This window comes from Piliocolobus tephrosceles, chromosome 6 (genome assembly GCF_002776525.5).
Source record: "Piliocolobus tephrosceles isolate RC106 chromosome 6, ASM277652v3, whole genome shotgun sequence".
Lineage (NCBI taxonomy): Eukaryota > Metazoa > Chordata > Mammalia > Primates > Cercopithecidae > Piliocolobus > Piliocolobus tephrosceles.
In genome coordinates this window covers 149913423-149933080 of record NC_045439.1, presented here as the reverse complement: position 1 = coordinate 149933080, position 19658 = coordinate 149913423, and the positions used below count along the sequence as shown (strand labels likewise).

General features: G+C 36.2%; 1 protein-coding gene across 1 annotated transcript in view; it reads left to right on the top strand.

Annotated features, from left to right (window-relative positions):
• The window catches only part of SPRED1 (sprouty related EVH1 domain containing 1), a 108641-nt gene that overhangs the window by 30915 nt on the left and 58068 nt on the right, over window positions 1-19658 (top strand). Inside the window, exon 2 of the mRNA XM_023230275.2 lies at window positions 16100-16274. Within this exon, the coding sequence (XP_023086043.1) occupies window positions 16100-16274 (175 nt within the window). The remainder of the gene's footprint in view (window positions 1-16099; window positions 16275-19658) is intronic.

Sequence of the window (19658 nt, the reverse complement as noted above, 5' to 3'; positions counted from 1 at the left end):
ATTACAATTGAAGATGAGATTTGGGTGGGGACACAGAGCCAGACCATATCTTGAGAGGTATAGGGAATAATGTGAAAGGATATGTAGATAAGGTCAGCACGTTTATTTGTGAAATAGATTATAGATTTTGTGATTTGTTTCCTTGTACGTGTCAGGGGCATGATGATGGAATCTACTTTTTTCAGTAGGTGCTATGAGCTTACATATAGACATATAAAATTGTAGAAAATGAAATATATGATTGATGGAGAATATTTACTCCAAATATTCTTACTTTTATATAAGCGAAGCTGAGAGTATGATATGAGCGACTGTTTTCCTTTCCAGTCACAGCAGGACTAGAACAGCAGGGATTTAAATCCTTACTCAGTGATGTGATCTTGTGCAAATCGCTTACTCTCTTGAAGCTTTATTTCCCCATCTGTAATTTGGAGATAATACCCCTCTCCAGGGTTATTGTCAGAATTAAAGATAGTGTCTTTAACCAAATATTCAAAATAGATTAGGTAGATAGAGCTGCCTTACTGTGGTCTAACTGCCTTACTTGATAGTAAAAACTAGTGGTAAAAATTAGATATTTACTATTAAATGTTTATTATTAGAGCTCAGATCACTTTGTTTTATTTTAGATAGTTTTCTTTGTCCATGTGATTATAAAAGAAGAAAATAAAGATTATCTCTACTTCTGCTTCCAAGGGATAGCCATTATGACATTATGTTGCAAATTTTTCCAGATTATCTTTTAAGGCATATTTGATACATTTTAAAATGTTTTTATTTCTACAAAACTGAAGTTACACTGTTTTATACTGTTTGGAAGTCTTTTTATTTACTGTGTCAGCCTGTGAAAATTCACATCATAATAGTGGCTGAAAATTTACTTTTAGTCAATTTCTTAGTGGTGGGTTGTTAGGCAGTTTCAAGGGTTTTTATTTACTATAATAAACAATGTTATCATACACAGTTTTGTTCATACACTCTTGAGTACACGTCTCTGTTTCCTTAGAATAAATATTTAGATGTTACATTTCTGGGTCTAAAGGTATATATATTTTTAATTTGCCAAATTGCTCTATAAGATTTTCTTTTATATTATGATACTAATCTTTGCCATATATGATAACATGTTTTTTCCTAGTTTGTCATTTGTCTTCTAATATCTTGGTGTTTTTAACAATACAGAGATTTTACATTTTTATGCAGTTGAATATAGCACTCTTGTCTTACAATTTCTGACTTCAGTGGAAGTTTTAAATGGTATTACTCACCATACAACTATAAAAATATTTCTTTTAATAATTACATAGTCTTAGTTTTAGTGTAATGTGGAGATTCAAGTTTTAATTTTTTTTTTCAGATGGATAGACTTTTACTTCCCTTATTCCTTGAGTAAACCTGTTTTCTACAGATTTGATGTTCCTTGTTATTACCTACTAAATGTTTGTATGCATTTGGATGGTTTCTGAGCTCCACTCCTGTGGTTTTTAAACAGTATTGTGCATAAGGGGTTACTTAATCTGGGATTTTTTTTTAAAAAAGCCTGTTTGTGGGCCTTGCCTCCAGAAATTTTGATTCAGAAGTTTTGGTGGGATCTAGGAATCAGTTTTATAATAAACACATTTGGTTATTAAGATGCATGTGTTTTATGAGCCACACATTGGGAAGCCTTCCTCTGTTTCACCTGTACCACACCATTTTAAATACTAGATCTTTTTTTAAAAATATTTTCTTTTGCTCCCAGCTGCTCCTGGTGCCTGACTGCCCCCTCCTTCTCCCTCTCCCTGCATTCAAGTAATATACTTTTACATTACACTCGGATAACTACTAGAAAAAGCACCACCTCCAAATTAAAATGTTTATTTATTCAGCAGATATTTTCAGTGCGTATTTTGTGCCAAGCACTCTTCTAGTTTAAGGATGTATTCAAGAAGAAAACAAAGATCTTTGAGTTTTTAAGTAGGTGTGAGAGAGATCACAGAAGATAACAATGAAATTATAGTAATTAAATTTTAGTGCTGTGGTAGCACAGGCTACACGATATGGATGGCAAATGGAGTGGAGATGGTGGCAGTAGGAGCACCCCATTGAGAAAGTGACATTTGAGTAAAGCAGAGAGTCTCTTGTGAGGGAATCTGGCATACAGAATATCTGGGAAGGGGTTTAGGTGGTGAGCACAATAAGAGTAAATGTCCTGAAGTAGGCATATGCTTGGCATGTTTGAGAAGGAGAAAGAACAGTATGGCTGGAACAGGGAATGGGAGGGAGAATGGCTGGAGATGAAGTCACAAAGATTACAAGAGCCAATTTTTGTAGGGTCTTTAGAGTTTGGACTCTTTCCATGCGTGAAATATGTGGCTCATGGAGGTTTTTGAGCAAGACTCACATGACCTGATTCATGTTAAAAGGAACACTCAAATGTTCTTGGCTTTAATGTATACTTAAGGCTCATGTTTTTCAAGTTATTTTTTCCCCAGAATAGTTCATCAGTATTTGAAACTCAATTTCCAATAAATGAGCAGAGATGTTAGAATTGTCATCCTTGAAATACTAAGCTTTGCTTCCAGAAAACATACAATATCTTCTAACTCATTCGTGCCCTTTATACCCTTATTAATGTTTTGTAGATAAGGCGGGTGTGGAGGCTCAAGCCTATAAACCCAGCACTTTGGGAGGCCAAGGAGGGAGGTTTGCTTGAGGCCAGGAGTTCTAGCCTAGTCAGGGAAACATAGTGAGACCCTGTCTCTACAAAAAATGAAAACATTTAGCCAAGTATGGTGGCAAGTGCCTATAGTCACACCTACTAAGCTGAGAAACTGAGATGGGAGAATCACTTGAGCCCGGGAGTTTGAGGCTATAGTGAGCTATGATCATGCCAGCTGCACTCCAGCCTCAAAAAGAAAGAAAAGTTTTGCAGATTGCTTCAGATTAGCTCTGTACATCATTATCCTATCACTTTTATATTATTTTTATTGTGAATTGGCTTTTTGTATGTGTGGCAATTTCTAAATCATTGGTAAATAGCTTTTAAACTTTCCTCTATCTAACCACCATATTGCATTCTCTTATTTTTCTAATGGGAAATCTGCTTGTATCTTCTAAGTAAGCAGTCACATAATCTGCAAACAAGAATAAATTTTAAATGAAGATTTATCTTTTTTCACCATCTCCTCTAATCATTACTTATGCCTTTTATTTTTTTTCAGTCTGTGGTAATGTCCTGTTTCTGACTTTAACAGAATGCCACAGGTATTTCATTTTTAGGCATGGTACCAATTATTGAAATAAATTTTTATTACTGCTGTAAATTACATATTATTATTTGAACCTTTACAGTGTTGATGAAGTATCTCATACTTCTTTACCATGAATGGTTTTAAGAATAAATGTTGAATTTTTCAGTTCTTTTAAACCATCATCCGAGTAAATAAAGTTTTTCTGACGCAGTGTCTTTTGATTACCAGTTTAGTTCCCTTTCCAGTATTTGAATCATGGAGTGCAAACTTTGTAAAAATAATGTTGTCCCACTTTATCAAATTTATGTTTGAAATTTCGCTCCTCTTTTCTGTTTTTATGTATTTTTATTCATACTACACATTATTATATTGCTACTGGTATTATATCTACAATCCTATTTAGATGGTGAACTTCTTGAGGGAAGGTATAGAATCTTTTTGTATGTTTCCTATCACACATGTCTTATGTAATAATGCAGCTGTTACCATGTTAAGTTGAATTGTATTACCTCCTTAATTATTTATTTAAAATGTGTAATAAGGCCTTTATTCTAGAGATTAGAAACAATTGAAAAAACAGAAAAATGCAACAGAGGTCAGAGTTTTAGAAGCACATTGGGTAGCACAGTTTTACCTCCAAAAGACATCTTCAGTCTATTCAGTTTTCTCATTTATTTGTCTAGTTATCTCATTATTCTAGTCTGTATTTCTCACTTGGATTTCTAACACGCCACCTTCATCCACTGCTGACTCCCTTTCCCCCACTATCTTTTCAATCTGCAAAACTGTGGTTTTTCTTTAAACATACATCTCTTTCGTTGTTTCTTTGCTCAAAATATGATTTTTCTTAAGATAAAGAACAAAATCTCTAATATGGCCCTGTATGAGCTGGTCCATATATCGCATTACTGCTGCCTCCCCGCTTAAAAAAAATGTCTATCTGAATCTTGTAGAATATCGTTTTCTCTAATGCTCTTTCTTGTCTTGCGGCCTTTGTATACATGTGTATGCTTCACATCTGTGAATTGAACCAGCTGCAGATTGAAAATATTTGAAAAAAATTGCATCTTTACTGAATATGTACATACTTTAAAATCTTATATTCCCTAAATAATACAGCGTACCACTGTTTACAGATGATTTAAAGTATACAGGAGGATGTGCATAGGCTGAATGCAAGTATTTTGCCATTTTATATGAGGGACTTCAGCGTCGAGGATTTTGATATTCAAGGGAGGTCCTGGAACCAATTTCACACAGATACCGAGGAACAACTGTAGCCTTGTATCAGGAAAGCCTTTCTTCTCCTTCATTTTTTCTTGTTTTTCTAATTTCCTCTGTGCTTATCCTTCTGATCTCTTAGGATCCAGAGTACACCTGGTTCCTGGAAAGATTTGAATCATGAATCACTCTGAGATATGAGGTGGTCTTCTCTGAATGATACACAACTGAGAAAAGTTCTGTATCTTATGGTTTTTGCTTGGATTGTAACAGTATACCTGTTTTACACTTCTCTGTCTTTAAGAGTTGCTTCTGGAGTCATGTTTACCTACTGTAAGTCAAAATTACCTGATCATAAGGGTAAGAGGTAAATGAGTATTGGTGGAGGAAGGGAACTCAGAGGAGGAAGGTAGAGGAAGGTACTGAAAATGTTCTACTTCAGGCTTGTTTACAACTAAAATTTCATGACATATTTTATTGTCTTCATAGAGATTCATGAATATGACAGGTTAATAAATGGAGAGGAAGGTTGGGAGTTTATATGCTTTTCTATTCATTTATTCAACAGTGATTGATATATTAAGCATCTATTGTGGCCCAGATAACACTCTTATTAGATACAATAGTGAGCAAGGAGCATAAATCCTATTAATGGAGGACAGACAGTAAATTAAATAAATACATAAATAAAAATAATTTCAGATAGTCATAGGCATTATGAGGAAAATAAAACCAGAAAAAGAAATAGTGGAGAGAAGGTGGATGGATACTGGTGCTACTCCGAGGAGGATTCTTATTAGCTGATAGTTTAGAAAGGAGCAACCAATAGACTATCTCGGGAATACCCAAGTAAAGGAAACAGTGTCTAGAGGCCCCGTGGTAGAAGAGAACTATTACACTTAAGGAGTACAAAAATACTATTGTTGCAATATAGTGAGTAAGCAATAGGATAGGTGGTCAGAGAGGTATAGGCTTCTAAGTTATAGCTACTATAAGATTTGAGATTGCCAGGCTATGCTAACTCAGTATTTTTTTGCTTTGAATATTGTCTTTTTTTAGTGTTTTTCTTTGGAACTCAATATTTAGGATTATCCAAAGCCCAAAACTAGAGTAACTTTTGGGTTAGGCTACGTAACCTGCAGTGATACGAGATAAATTATTCTGTTGCGTATAGAATTTTACGCAACAGATTTTCAGTTAGTTTATTCAAAATGATGATTAGTTTTCTAGTTTACCAGTATTCCAAATACAACATCATAACTTCCTCAGAAACTTAAACTACAGGTTTCCTGTGCCTTAACCCTTAGGAATCAGGGAGTAGACCTTGGGAATCTGTGTTTTTAGTTACCTCTAAATCAATGGAATTTTTCGCTGAAAGAAGTTTTGCCGTGATTCCTGATTATTGGTGTGGTCATTATTAAATGAATTTGTTGGAGTTTTACAAACTTTGTGTTCCATGTTTAAGAAACAGTGCAATCAATGCTTTGAAATGAAAAAAAAAGGTCATCTCTTTAATTTGCATTCCTTTTATTCTGAATAAAATTACTTTTTCTGTATTTCGTGGCATTTATATTTTTCTTCTGTGGATTTTATTAATGAACTTGGCCTGTTTTTCCTTTGTGTTGTTTGTCTTTTCTTACTGATTTTTGGAGTTACTTTTAAGGAAGTATCTTTTTTTTTTTTTTTCCTTTTATATGCCATTTGTGGTAGACAGAATATGTCCTGCCCCTCCCCAAAGATGTCCTTGCCCTAATCTCCAGAACCTGTGAGTATGTTAGGATTTTGCAATTGTGATTAAGGTTGTGAGCTTTGATATGGGGAGATTATCCTAGATTATCTGGATGAACCTAGGCTAATCACATGAGCACTTCAGTGGATAACCTTTCCTGACTGTATAGGACTGTGGTCAGAGAAAGATACAACTACAGAATAAGGTTCAGAGAGAAGCAATATTCATGACTTTGAGGGTAGAAGGAGGGAGCTATGAGCCAAGGAATGTGGATGGTCTCTAGGAACTGGAAAAGGCAAGGGAAACTGTTTCTGTTTTAGAGCTTCTTGAAAGGAATGCAGCACTGCCAATGCTTGATTTTAGCCCAGTGTGAAACTCTTTGGACTTCCAACTCACAGAAGTGTAAAAATTTGTGTTGTTGTAAGCCACTAAGTTTGTGTTTTGTTAGGACAGCAATAAAAAGCTAATACATGTGTGTTATATATTTTTTTCCCAATTTGTAATTTTTGTCTTTATTGTTTATGGTGTTTTTACCATGCATGAATATGTTTAATATAGTTGAATTTATCCTTTTATATTTTAATGGCCTCTAGATCTTAGGCTTTCCCTACTATAGGATTATTTTAAAATTTTTCATATTTTACTCTAATGCTTTTATCTCATCATGAACTCTAATATTAATGTTGACTTCCTGTCTTCTGTGTTTTGATCTTTTGTTGAGAATGAATACTTTTTATATTGCACTTCTTCTGCCATAGACCAAGAGAATTTCAGAATGAAATTATAGTATCAATGCTAGTAATTAAGGAGTCATGGGGAATGGACACTAGTAATACCAGAAGGCAGGGGACATTCAAAGTAGTTACTGTTTGAACTGTTTCCATAGGTTGATGATACTGTCTAGCAGAACCTAAAATGATTGATTCTAAAGGTGTAGTTTGTGAAAACCTCTATTCATCCCTCATATTTTAGTTTTATTTCTTCTTCTGGAAGAATTCCCAGATGTCTGCATTACACGAACAGTTTGTGGAAGACTTAGATGACTGATATTTGATACTGTATTAGTTTGTTTTCACGCTGCTGATAAAGACATACCCAAGACTGGGAACAAAAAGAGGTTTAATTGGACTTACAGTTCCACATGGCTGGGGAGGCCTCAGAGTCATGGCGGGAAGTGAAAGGCACTTCTTACATGGTGGCAGCAAAAGAAAAATGAGGAAGAAGCAAAAGCAGAAGCCCCTGATAAACCCATCAGATCTCCTGAGACTTATTCCCTATCACAAGAATAATATGAGAAAGACCAGCCCTAATGATTCCATTACCTTGCCCTGGGTCCCTCCCACAACATGTGGGAATACTGAGAGATACAATTTAAGTTGAGATTTGGGTGGGGACACAGACAACTCATATCATTCTGCCCTTGGCCCCTGCAGTTCTCATGTCATCACTTTTCAAAACCAATCATGCCTTCCCAACAGTCCCCCAAAGTCTTAATGCATTTCACCATTAACCCAAAAGTCCAGAGTCCAAAGTCTCATTCGAGACAAGTCAAGTCCCTTCTGCTTGTGAGCCTGTAAAATCAAAAGCAAGCTAATTACTTCCTAGATACAATGGAGGTACAGGTATTGGGTAAATACAGCCATTCCAAATGGGATAAATTGTCCAAAACAAAGGGGATACAGGGCCCATGCAAGTCCGAAATCCAGCAGGGCAGTCAGATTTTAAAGCTCCAAAATGATCTGGCTTGACCCATGTCTCACATCCAGGTCATGCCGATGCAAGAGGTAGCTTCACATGGTCTTGGGCATCTCCACCCCTGTGGTTTTGCAGGGTACAGCCTCCCTCCTGGCTGCTTTCACAGGCTGGTGTTGAGTGTCTGTGGCTTTTCCAGACGCACAGTGGAAGCTGTCAGTGGATCTACCATTCTGTGGTCTGGTGAATGGTGGCTCTCTTCTCAAAGCTCCACTAGGCAGTGCCCCCGTGGGGACTCTGTGTGGGGGCTCTGACCCCACATTTCCCTTTCACACTGCCCTAGCAGAGGTTCTCCATGAGGGCCCTGCGCCCGAAGCACTTTTTGCCTGGGAATCCAGGTGTTTCCATATATCTTCTGAAATCTAGGCAGAGTTTCCCAAACCTCAGTTCTTGACTTCTGTGCACCCACAGGCTCAACACCATGTAGAAGCTGCCAAGGCTTGTGACTTCCACCCTCTGAAGCAACAGCTTGAGCTCTGTGTTGGCCCCTATCAGCCATGGCTGAAGCGGCTGGTATACAGGGCACCAAGTTCTGAGGCTATACACAGCACAGGGACAGTGGGCTCAGCTCATCCTGTGAGACCAGTTTTTCCTCCTGGGCCTGCAGGCCTGTGATGGGAGGGGCTGCCATGAAGGTCTTTGACATGGCCTGGAGATATTTTCTCCATGGTCTTGGGGATTAACATTAGACTCCTTGCTACTTATGCAAATTTCTGCAGCCGGCTTGAATTTCTTCTCACAAAATAGGTTTTTCTTTTCTGCTGCATTGCCAGACTGCAAATTTTATGAACTTTTAGGCTGTTTCCCTTTGAAAACAGCATAAAATGGCACCCAAGTCACCTTTTGAATGCTTTGCTGCTTAGAAATTTCTTCCACCAGATACCCTAATCATCTCTTCCAAGCTCAAAGTTCCACAAATCTCTAGGGCAGAGGCAAAATGCCACCAGTGTCTTTGCTAAAACATAACAAGACTCAGCTTTGCTCCAGTTCCCAACAAGTTCCTTATCTCCATCTGAGACCACCTCAGCCTGGACCTTATTGTTCGTATCACTATTAGCATTTTTGTCAAAGCCATTCCCCCACATTTTCCTGTCTTCTTCCGAGCCCTCCAAACTGTTCCAAACTCTGCCTGGTACCCAGCTCCAAAGTCACTCTCACATTTCTGGGTATCTTTTCAGCAATACCCCACTCTACTGGTACCAATTTACTATATTAGTCCGTTTTCACGCTGCTGATAGATACATACTTGAGACTGGGAAGAAAAAGGTTTAATTGGACTTAACAGTTTCACGTGGCTGGGGAGGCCTCAGAATCATGGTAGGAGGCCAAAGGCACTTCATTATATGATGGCAGCAAGAGAAAAATGAAGAAGCAAAAGCAGAAGTCCGTGATAAACCCATCAGATCTCTTGAGACTTATTCATTCCCACTAGAATAGCACAGGAAAGAGTGGCCCCTATGATTCAATTAAGACCCCTTGGGTCCTTCCCACAACACATGGGAATTCTGAGAGATACAATTCAACTTCCGATTTGGATGGGGACACAGCCAATCCATATCACATACTTAACTGTGATTAATAATTCTTAAAGTTAAAAGTTCTGAGAGGAGACTGTCACCTCGGTTTTTTCTAAAAGATCATCATAAATAATGAGACAAATTCAGACAATTTGGTAGTGTGGATGTAGTAACATAAAGTTAATTTAATATATTAAGTCATTGTAATAACATTTATTGGGCACCTAACAATGAGCCAGGCAAAATACTAAGAAATGTACATGCATGACCTCATTTATTTCTTATAGCACTGTGATAAATATTATTATCTCCATTTTATAGACCAGGAAGAGGGATATAGAGAGCTTAAGTAATTTGCCCAAGATTACAACTTTTTTTTTTTTTTTTTTTTTTTTGAGGCAGAGTCTCGCTTTCTCACCAGGCTGAAGTACAGTGGCGTGATCTCGTCTCACTGCAACCTCTGCCTCCCAGGCTCAAGCAATTTTCCTGCCTCACCCTCCTGAGTAGCTGGGATATAGGCGCATGCTACTATGCCCAGCTAATTTTTGTATCTTTAGTAGAGACGAGGTTTCACCATCTTTGCTAGGATGGTCTCAATCTGTTGACCTCATGATCCACCCACCTTGGCCTCCCAAAGTGCTGGGATTACAGGCATGAGCCAGCGCACCTGGCTCCAAGATTACAACTTTTCAGAGGTGACACTGCCTTTGGAACCTAGATCTGACTTCTTATTAAACAGAGTGCCATGTTTAATATTTGCTCCAGTTTTTAGAGTTGCCAGTGCTAAAGGGATAATTCACATCTTCATTTTTCTAATCAGACCCAGCCTTTCTCTGTAAGATGAAGAAATACCTCTTTCATTAGGGTTAATGCAATGATGTTCTCCTGCTGCTCTTAGAGCTTTTAAAATACAAATCAGAACATTCTACTTTCTTGCTTATTGTCATCCTGTGGTCTCTTTATCTTGATAAAGCACTAACCTTGAGCATAGTATGCATGGCTTGATAGAGTAAGTCAACTACTCTTTTATTTCTTTCTATCGCTTATGTCTACCATCATCTTTTGAACTTTATATTGGTTCTTAAATATGATATACTTGTGTCATGCTGTCTCTATTGAGTGTCCTTAGCTTTTTATCTACCTGATACACTGCTATTAAAAACCTACATCAAATATGAATACTAGTAATCTCCAGTATTCCCATTATGTGGCAATATATTTTTGCCCACTAGATTATGAGCATCTACAGGGAGAGGATCGTAACTTTTCAATTTAGTTTATGTAGTATATGAGTCTCATGGGTTAAGTGAATAGATTACTGAGTAGTAATGTGGTTATCTTCTGAATATCTGCATTCTACATAGTTTAGAAAGCAAATACTTAACCTGTGAAGTACTATATCATCCTAACCTACTTTTGTTAAATGCTTTCCTTTTCTCTTCTACCTATCTCTGTAGTAATGTTTAATATTTGGATGGTTAATATTTACTTGAAGTATATAGAGAGCAAAGGGTGTTTTGTCACTATAAACATCCCTCAATGGATAAATAAGTTCCTGTTATACTGTACAAATCTTAAGGCATCCTAAGAGCCTTCTCAATTTGGTGGTTGGTGGAGCGGAGGTCAGGATTTTGTTTTAATACTATTGTAATTAAAAATGGAAAAAGTTATCTTTTTTTCCTGTATATATATTACTATATCTTCAAGAAGGTGTTCCCTCCTTTATATTAGTTTCCTGTTGCTGCTGTAGGCAAATTACCATAAACTTAGTGACTTAAAACAACAGAAATTTATTATATTTTAGCCTGGAGGTCAGAAATACAAATAGGTCTCACTGGGCTAATATCAGGGTATTGCTTGGGTATGTATTATAATAGAAAAGAAAGGTATAGAGAGAAGAGAAAGACAAACAATTTATGTTAGAAATGTTAAGCTTAAGAACAATCAACCAAAACAATATAGATGGCCAGCCGGCTATTTTATAAATGTATCCAAATTTAGGAAACTGGTCTGAGCAAGAGCCAGAGCTGTACTGCTAGTTATTTTGTGTGTATAGCAATGGTTCCTAAATTGGTGGGCCAGGGTGATCATAGATGCTATTGTGATTAAAACTATATACTATCTCCCCTGAAGAAAATGCATATGTGGCAAAAAAAAAAAAAAAACTCACATTTGATTACAATTTTGGAGATTCATAATCCTTTCCAGGAGGTTCACAAAATTAATCTTTGGTGTAAAGGCCAAAGTTGCTTTGCTACAGATTTATAGGCTCTATGAATTTTGGATTCATCAGGATAACATTTCCTTGCACATTAGTTATTTGAGTGCCAGTTGAGTGGAATTACAGCATCTTCTGTCAAGTAAATCGTAAAATTATTGTACTTTCAAGAGAATAAAAGTATGCTAAGTAAAATAGTCGTGTGTTTTGCAGTAGGTATAGGCTCTGAGAAATACATTGTTGGGGTATTTCATCATTGTGCACACAAACATCGTAGAGTGTACCTACACAAACCTAGATGGGAAAATACACTAACACGATAGCTGATGAGCTTTAAAAAAAATCACACAAAAATTTCATAATGTTTTAAGAAATTTATGAATTTGTGTTGGACCTCATTCAAAGCCATCCTGGGCCACAGGTTGGACAGGCTTGCTGTACAGCATGTTATTGTAATGAAAATTGTAGGCAGTTTTAGCACAATGGTAAGTATTTGTGTATCTAAACATCAGAAAGGTACAATAAAGATACAGTATTGTAATCTTATGGGACTGTTGTATATGGGATCCATTGTTGATGGAGACATTATTATGCAACACAGGATTGTATTTAGAAAATGAAACCAATGTAAAATCAATGAGAATTTCGTAGGAGTCAGTATTGTGCTACAATGCTTGTTAACTTTGTTTTCCTGTTATTAAGTTGAATACATATTATGTTTAACGTATTAACTGATAACAATAAGAGGGATGGGGATAGATAGAATTTTAATTTATGAACATCATGCACAATTATTTTGCCTAATAATTGAACATCTGGTTAATATAAGTATTATAAACTTGTAAAAATGTTACAAAAACTTGCCTAATATTGTATTGTAGACTCATACATGTGTTAGCCAATGAGCTAAAAAAATCACAAAAAAATTTCACACATACATTAGTATGTATGAGTCTAGAGTACAATATTATGGTCAGTTTCTGCCTTCTTAGTGGAGAGAAAAGGAAGAGTTGGGAACTTTCGGTTGTGACCAGGAAATGGGAAGAATGGGAATCAGTATTAAAACCGTGCACATATTCTGTGTTCCAAGAAATGTCCCAATGTATGGTTAGAGCCTTTAGGTTCGTTCTCTAAGGGGCTTGACTATCAAACACTTTAAGTGTTTTAAGCCTGATGTTTCCTTATAATGGACACATAAAACAAGCAAAAAACGTATGGTAAAATCTCACATCTCCAGACTGTGTCTTCCTTGAGCCTTCTACTTGTCTGGTGTTGGGTGGGGTACATAATGGGTTTGGTAATCATAAAGCAAGATCGTTCGGTAAGGGAGAAAAGAAACTAAAAAAGCAGGTCACTTTAGGTGAAGGACACTTTGTGTTTCAGACAGTTAAAACTACTAGGGCTTGTAAAACTTTCTGCAACTATACTCTTAATTTGATTGTTAAGAAATATTTTGCCAATATGTAAATTTGAAATTGCTGCCATACATTTATCCACAAAGTGCAGTAAAGTATAGCTTTAGAGTTTTTCTGGTTCATGTGTAATGTAGTACTGTCATTTCAAACAAAACCACATGGTTCAGTACAACTGAGGCAAAATTTGTCTTCGTGTTTGGTCATCTTTTGCTTTTGACTTTATTGAAATACCAGCTGAAAATTTTAGGAAATGAAGCTCATGGATGCCACCAAGAATTTTAGATGATCTGCAACACTTTACTTGTTTTGTAGCTAAAATCTTATCAGCAAGTTCTCTTGGCTCTACCTCCAAAATATACCCAAATTTCTCTATTCCTCTTCATGTCCATTGTTATCATCCTAGTTCAATTCAATATTACCTCTCATCTGGATTTCTACATTAGTAGTTGCTGTGGATTTAATGTTTTTGCCCCCAGAAATTTATGTTGAAATTTAAACTCCAGTGCAACAGTGTTAGGAGGTGCGGCCTTTTGGAAGGTGTTTAGCACCTACCATCATGAAAGTAAGAGTTCTACCTTCATGAATGGATTAATATCCTAATAGAAGAACTGAGGGTGCCCATCCCTTTTTGCCTGTCCACCTTCTGTCATGTAAGGACACAGCATTCCTCCCCTCCAGAGTGCACCATCTTGGGAGAGGAGACTGACCTCTTTCCAGACAGTGAACCTACTGGTGCCTTGATCTTGGACTTCCAAGCCTCTGGAACTGTAAGAAATAAATTTCTCTTTATCATTTACCTAGTCTGGTATTCTGTTAAAGCAGCACAAAACGTACAAGACAGTAGTTTAGTTCTCCTGTTGTGTATGAAAGGATATATTTGAAATTACTGTTCAAATATGATCAGAGATTAGAAATTGAGTTACAGTTTAGGTTTTTAATAAAGAAGGAACATCTTATAAGATTCTCTTAATTTGCTTTAGAGTGGAGGCTAGCCCACAAATGTGGTTATTATGTAGTCTGCTCCCACTGCCTTTTAAGATACATGTTGTGGTTGTAGTGGTGGAATTTGCTCCAGCCCATCTCAGGAGGATTTAATATCTACATCGACCCAGCCTTTATGCACCCGCATTTCTCTGACCATTTCTCTGAGTTGAAGATTGGTAAGAATTGGGTCCAGATAAGAATCAGAGCCTCTGAATAACTAAATAATAAAAAGCTTCCACAAAAGAGTAAATTGTGAAGCCAAAACCTTTTAGAGTTTCTATATAAAGAGTTATTTTGACCCCAATAATAGATAATTATGGTTCATCATGAAAATTCAATTATTTCCCAGATCCTGTCTGATTTTGAATTACCAGGATGGCAGTGTCTTCAATTTTCAATGCTTTGTTGTCATAATGATAACAAAAAGTAATATTCATATAGTGTTTGTTATGTGTCAGGCATGGTTTACATTTATTGTAAGTGAGTGCTGTTATTTCACACACAAGATTGAGGCACAGAGGTTTAGTACCTTTCTCAAAGTCATACAGACAGTAAGTTTCTAAGCCAAGATTCAACTTGTGGAAGTTTGACTCTAGAATTCTCACTCTTAACCACAACCCAGTGCAACTTTAAAAGTATTCTCTAAAAAATACTTATGTCCAGAATATATTTTTAAAAACACTTCTAAAAATAATAATAAAGATAGTGTAATAAAAAATGGCCACAGACGTAAAAACAAGGTAAACAAATGGCCAGAAAGCACATGAAAAGATGTTCAACATCATCAGTCATTATGGAAATAAAAATTAAAAATGCTGTGGGATACCACTGTATACTCAATACAATGAGTAAAGTTAAGACTGAAAACACCAAGTATTGGCAGGGCTATGGTGAATCTGAAACTGTCAGACGTTATTGATGGGAATGTATAACAGTACAACCACTTTGGAAGATAGTGTGTTGTATAGATAAACATGCACCTATCCTGTGACCTATTCCACTCCTAGGTAATTATTTGAGAAATGAAAAAATGTCTACAAAAAGACATACAAGAATGTTTATAACAGCTTTATTCATAATTGCCAACAACTAGAAAAATCCAAATACCTATCCATATAAGAAAGATTAAATTATGATTTATTTAATTAGAGGACTACTTAGTTAAAAAAAAAATGAACTTCTGATACACAAAACAACATGAGAGAAGGAAGTCAGATAAAAAGGGTACAAATGGTAATTCTGTTTGATTCCATTTGTGTGAGGGTCCCAAACGGGCAAAATCTCTGTGTTTGGCATAAGGATTTTGGAGTGATGAAAATGGTCTGTATTTTGATTATCATGTTGATTACATATGTGTCTTATTGTCTTTGGACTGCTATAGAAAAATGTCATAAACTGGTTAGCTAATAACAGAAATTTATTTCTTATAGTTTCTATGGACCAATTTGCTTGTTAAGTAATTTAAACAGAACACTTTTCTTTATATGATTTGTGTAAGTGATTGAGATTCCCAGTTGGTAGAAGAAATTAAAAATGTAGCATCTAAACTAAGCATGTTTGTTTCAGCATTTTATTTATAATATATTCTGGAACTGTTAGGAACTTCTACATGCTACAGTTGAATGTGCTGAAATACAGCAGTTTGTCCTGGTTATAATATTGTAGCAAATGGACATATATAGACAAGTTTTATGGTAGCCTGTGTAGTTTGACAGTAGTTGTCTTTGGGATCCTTCACAGTTTGCTCCATGGCAATAAGATGTACTGGAACTACTGAAATGATGAATTGAAGTAGTAGTTTTGTAGTCTTTTATTACGAGATTCGTCTTCAAAATGAAGGACAACCTTTAAAGTCTGCTTGTGGTTTTTGACCTTTTTCAAGTAGGTTACTTTCTGTGGATTTTCATGGAAGTAGTAAACACCTTAGTCACCACATATTAACTAATGTGGTCTTTGGTGTCTCAAACAAGACTGATGGCTTGGCTGTTTTTTATGGAAAAGCTAATTCCTGATCTTTGCATCTATTTTAGTAATAGTTATGCACGAGTGCGAGCTGTGGTGATGACCCGAGATGACTCAAGTGGTGGATGGTTACCACTTGGAGGGAGTGGACTAAGCAGCGTCACTGTCTTCAAAGTCCCTCATCAGGAAGAGAATGGCTGTGCTGACTTTTTTATCCGTGGAGAGCGACTCAGGGACAAAATGGTAATGAATAATGTATCTAATACTATAATTTTAGGATACTTCTACAAAAATGAATGATCTGTTTAAAATTATGATCAGTATACTGTTGTGAGATTTTTTTCATCTATGAATCAATGATTGTTTCTGGAGCTGTTTCTGTGATAAAGACAGTGAAGCACAACATTTTTTTTCAAACTGAGACTGACATTGATGCATACCTGTTGGGGGTTGGGGTTGCTGCTTTTCCATTTAGGTTTAATGCAGAAGTTAATAAATAGTCTCCTTAGTTATTAAACCGATTATGTCCTGCCTTCCCTTCTCTCCGCTATTTCCTAGACTAGAGATTGGCAAATTGTAATCCATAAGCCAAATGCAAGCCCACCAGTTTTTATATGGTCTGTGAGCTAATAATGATTTTTATATTTTTACATGGTTGGAAAAAATTAAAAAATAATAATTTTGTGTAACATAAGAATTATATGAAATTCACATTTCAGTATCCACAAATTAAGTTTTATTCACACATAGCCCAGGTGATTCCCTTATTAATTCCCTTATTTTCTAGGCTCGTAAGACTACTTGGTGGCCAGCCTAATTTTCAACACTATTGTCTTCTGTGCAGATGTGTGGTTTCTTACTTGTATACATTTTAAAATATCAGTTTAACCTTTGATAATGTTATTTGCTCTCTTTTAATTAGTTTGGAAAGCTCCTTCACTTTCTTTGTTTCATTTGTGGGCCAGAAACAACTGATTACACCTGAAAAGCTGAGTAATGTTAGTGTCATTTCTGTATCAAGAAAAAGAAGAGCGGCTGCACACGGTGGCTCACGCCTGTAATCCCAGCACTTTAGGAGGCCAAGGTGGGCGGATCACGAGGTCAGGAGATCGAGACCATCCTGGCTAATACGGTGAAACCCTGTCTCTACTAAAAATACAAGAAATTAGCCGGACGTGATGGCGGGCTACTGTATTCCCAGCTAGTCGGGAGGCTGAGGCAGGAGAATGGCCTGAACCTGGGAGGCGGAGCTTGCAGTGAGCCGAGATCACCCCACTGCACTCCAGCCTGGGCGACAGAGTGAGACTCTGTCTCAAAAAAAAAAAAGCATACACTTAGAAGCTAAATAAAAATAAAGTGCCAAAATAGAGCCTTGAAAATAACGAGAATTCCCTTTAAATATATATTTGTGAATCTGTTTATTTAGCATCTTGGTTATTATGTTTTGAGCTCCAAATAATTCTTCCATGCACGAACACTTTGAATATGACTGACTTTCAGTTTGGGGGCTTGGTTTCTTCATATATATATATATTTTTTTACCACTGAATCATTGTAGTAATTCAGAAAGTTGCTTAACTTTCAGTGCCCCAATTTCTTCCCCAGTTAAAGGGAGAGTTAATCCTAAATCATCTTGAAAGCCTTCTTGCACTAATGTTTTATGAGTTTATGATTCACCCATGCTGCATATTGTATAATGTGTCCCAGCCAGAATATGTTTAAGTAGAGAACCCTGGTTGAAGTCAAAAGTGAAATATGATGCGTATGTCATCTTTTAAAAAGTTTAAATTTTTAAAGGTGGCCTGGCCTTGGATAAAATGGGATCTGGCATATTAATGCTTTTTTAAGCCTGGAGACATCCAAGAAGGCACCTATGATGGTGTAATGCTTCTGGTCTGAGCTAATAGTAACTGGGGAATATTGTTGGAGAAATTGTCTATGTTAGAAACTGAGTAAAATGGTGAAAATCTAAGGTATTTTTTTCCAGATAAACTTTTTCTTAAGAACACAAAGTAATAGTAAAATGTGGAGTAAGAGAGAAAAATGCTTGCTCAAAAAATTATAAGAACAAGGAAGGATGGCCTAGATGTGAAATAGAAAAAAACTCAGTGAAACAGAATGTTGGATATAGTACAGATGGACAGTTTAGGATAATAAGGGACCAAATCTGCATAGCTAAGTATGAGCCTGCTCAGATTGATGGATTGGGTGATTGTTCAGAGTGTGGCTTTAACATAAAGCTAGTCAAAATAAACCTGAGATTCAGAAGGAACACGAACTTTTATACCCTGTGGCAGAGCTTAAAAATCAAGAGGACTTACCCTAGTCCCTGGGTATAGAATATTGATAGACTAATAAGAAAATAGATAATTTTGCTAAACCTGTTGTTTCACGTAACCATTTTTCTTTCAGGAAGCTTGTTACTTGTGAAATGGGGATAAGAAACATCTCTCAGTGTAGCCATAAAGGAAACATTGCTTTCAGTCAGAAAGTTGTCGTATTTCTTAGAGGGATTAACTATAGTATAGCGTTCTAGGTTATGGGGACTTGTGTGATCAAAGGCAGAGGCAGCAACTCATGACTGTAAATTGAAAATAGCAAAGTCTTGTGAAATCTCAAGACAAATGAGACAGTGATATTGAAATAAGATTAATTTCCACCCTCTGCTGGGTAATATACTCTGATCAGGACTACTTCTGAAAAGCCCAGTAGTAGAATTGACGTATGCATACATTAGTTTCCAATATCACTGCATTTTGAGGTCACTAATGGTCATTTCTATATTCATTGGTTTTATTCATTGGTTATTCATTGGTTTTATTTTAATCCATTTTCCTGAGTTCTAGTTTCTTGATTTTTTTTTTTAAAGAAGTACTATGATTACTGAGTCTGTAAGTCTACAGGGTTCCTCCCAGATTAATGGTAGCTTTCCTTTAAAAGCCTTCTCAGTGAATAAACAGTGCACTTTAGTAGTAGTTCTGATGTAATAGTTATGTGAAAGATAGTTGCTGAAAACTGTTCTGTAACCATTATGCCTGTGGATCACATCTTAGAATCCTCTACCTTAGATGAATTCTAGAAGTGAGATTCTTGGCCCTCATATATCCCATGTGTAAATTCATGCCCTTGAGGAAAGAATAAATATTGAGAAGAGGAGTATATGACCACTCACAAGGCTAATAAATACAATATTTTAATGAGTGTTTATAAGTCAGAATACTGATAACAATAGTGAAGAAGATGGCCCTTGTCAGTTATGAGAGAACCACTTTCACAGAAAACTTTTCCAGCCGTTGATTTACAATTACAGGTACTAAAAATAAGCCTTGTTACAATTCCCAGAAGGTTATATACTTTACTCTTTTATTTTTATTATTTTTATTTTTTATTTTATTTTATTTTATTTTTTTAAGAAAGAGGGCACAAATAAAGAGCAGGCTGCCTGGGACTTGTTTAAGAAGACATCATTTTGTGTAATTGGGTCAGTGTTTAGTCATTCACTCACTCAGTGATCCTATGTTGCTTACCTATGAAGCATCTTTATGATGCCGACAAAAGGTGGAGCTTATTTCCTGGCTTATCCTTTGATACTCTAAATTGGAGCTTTCCAACCTGCATGCCATGAGT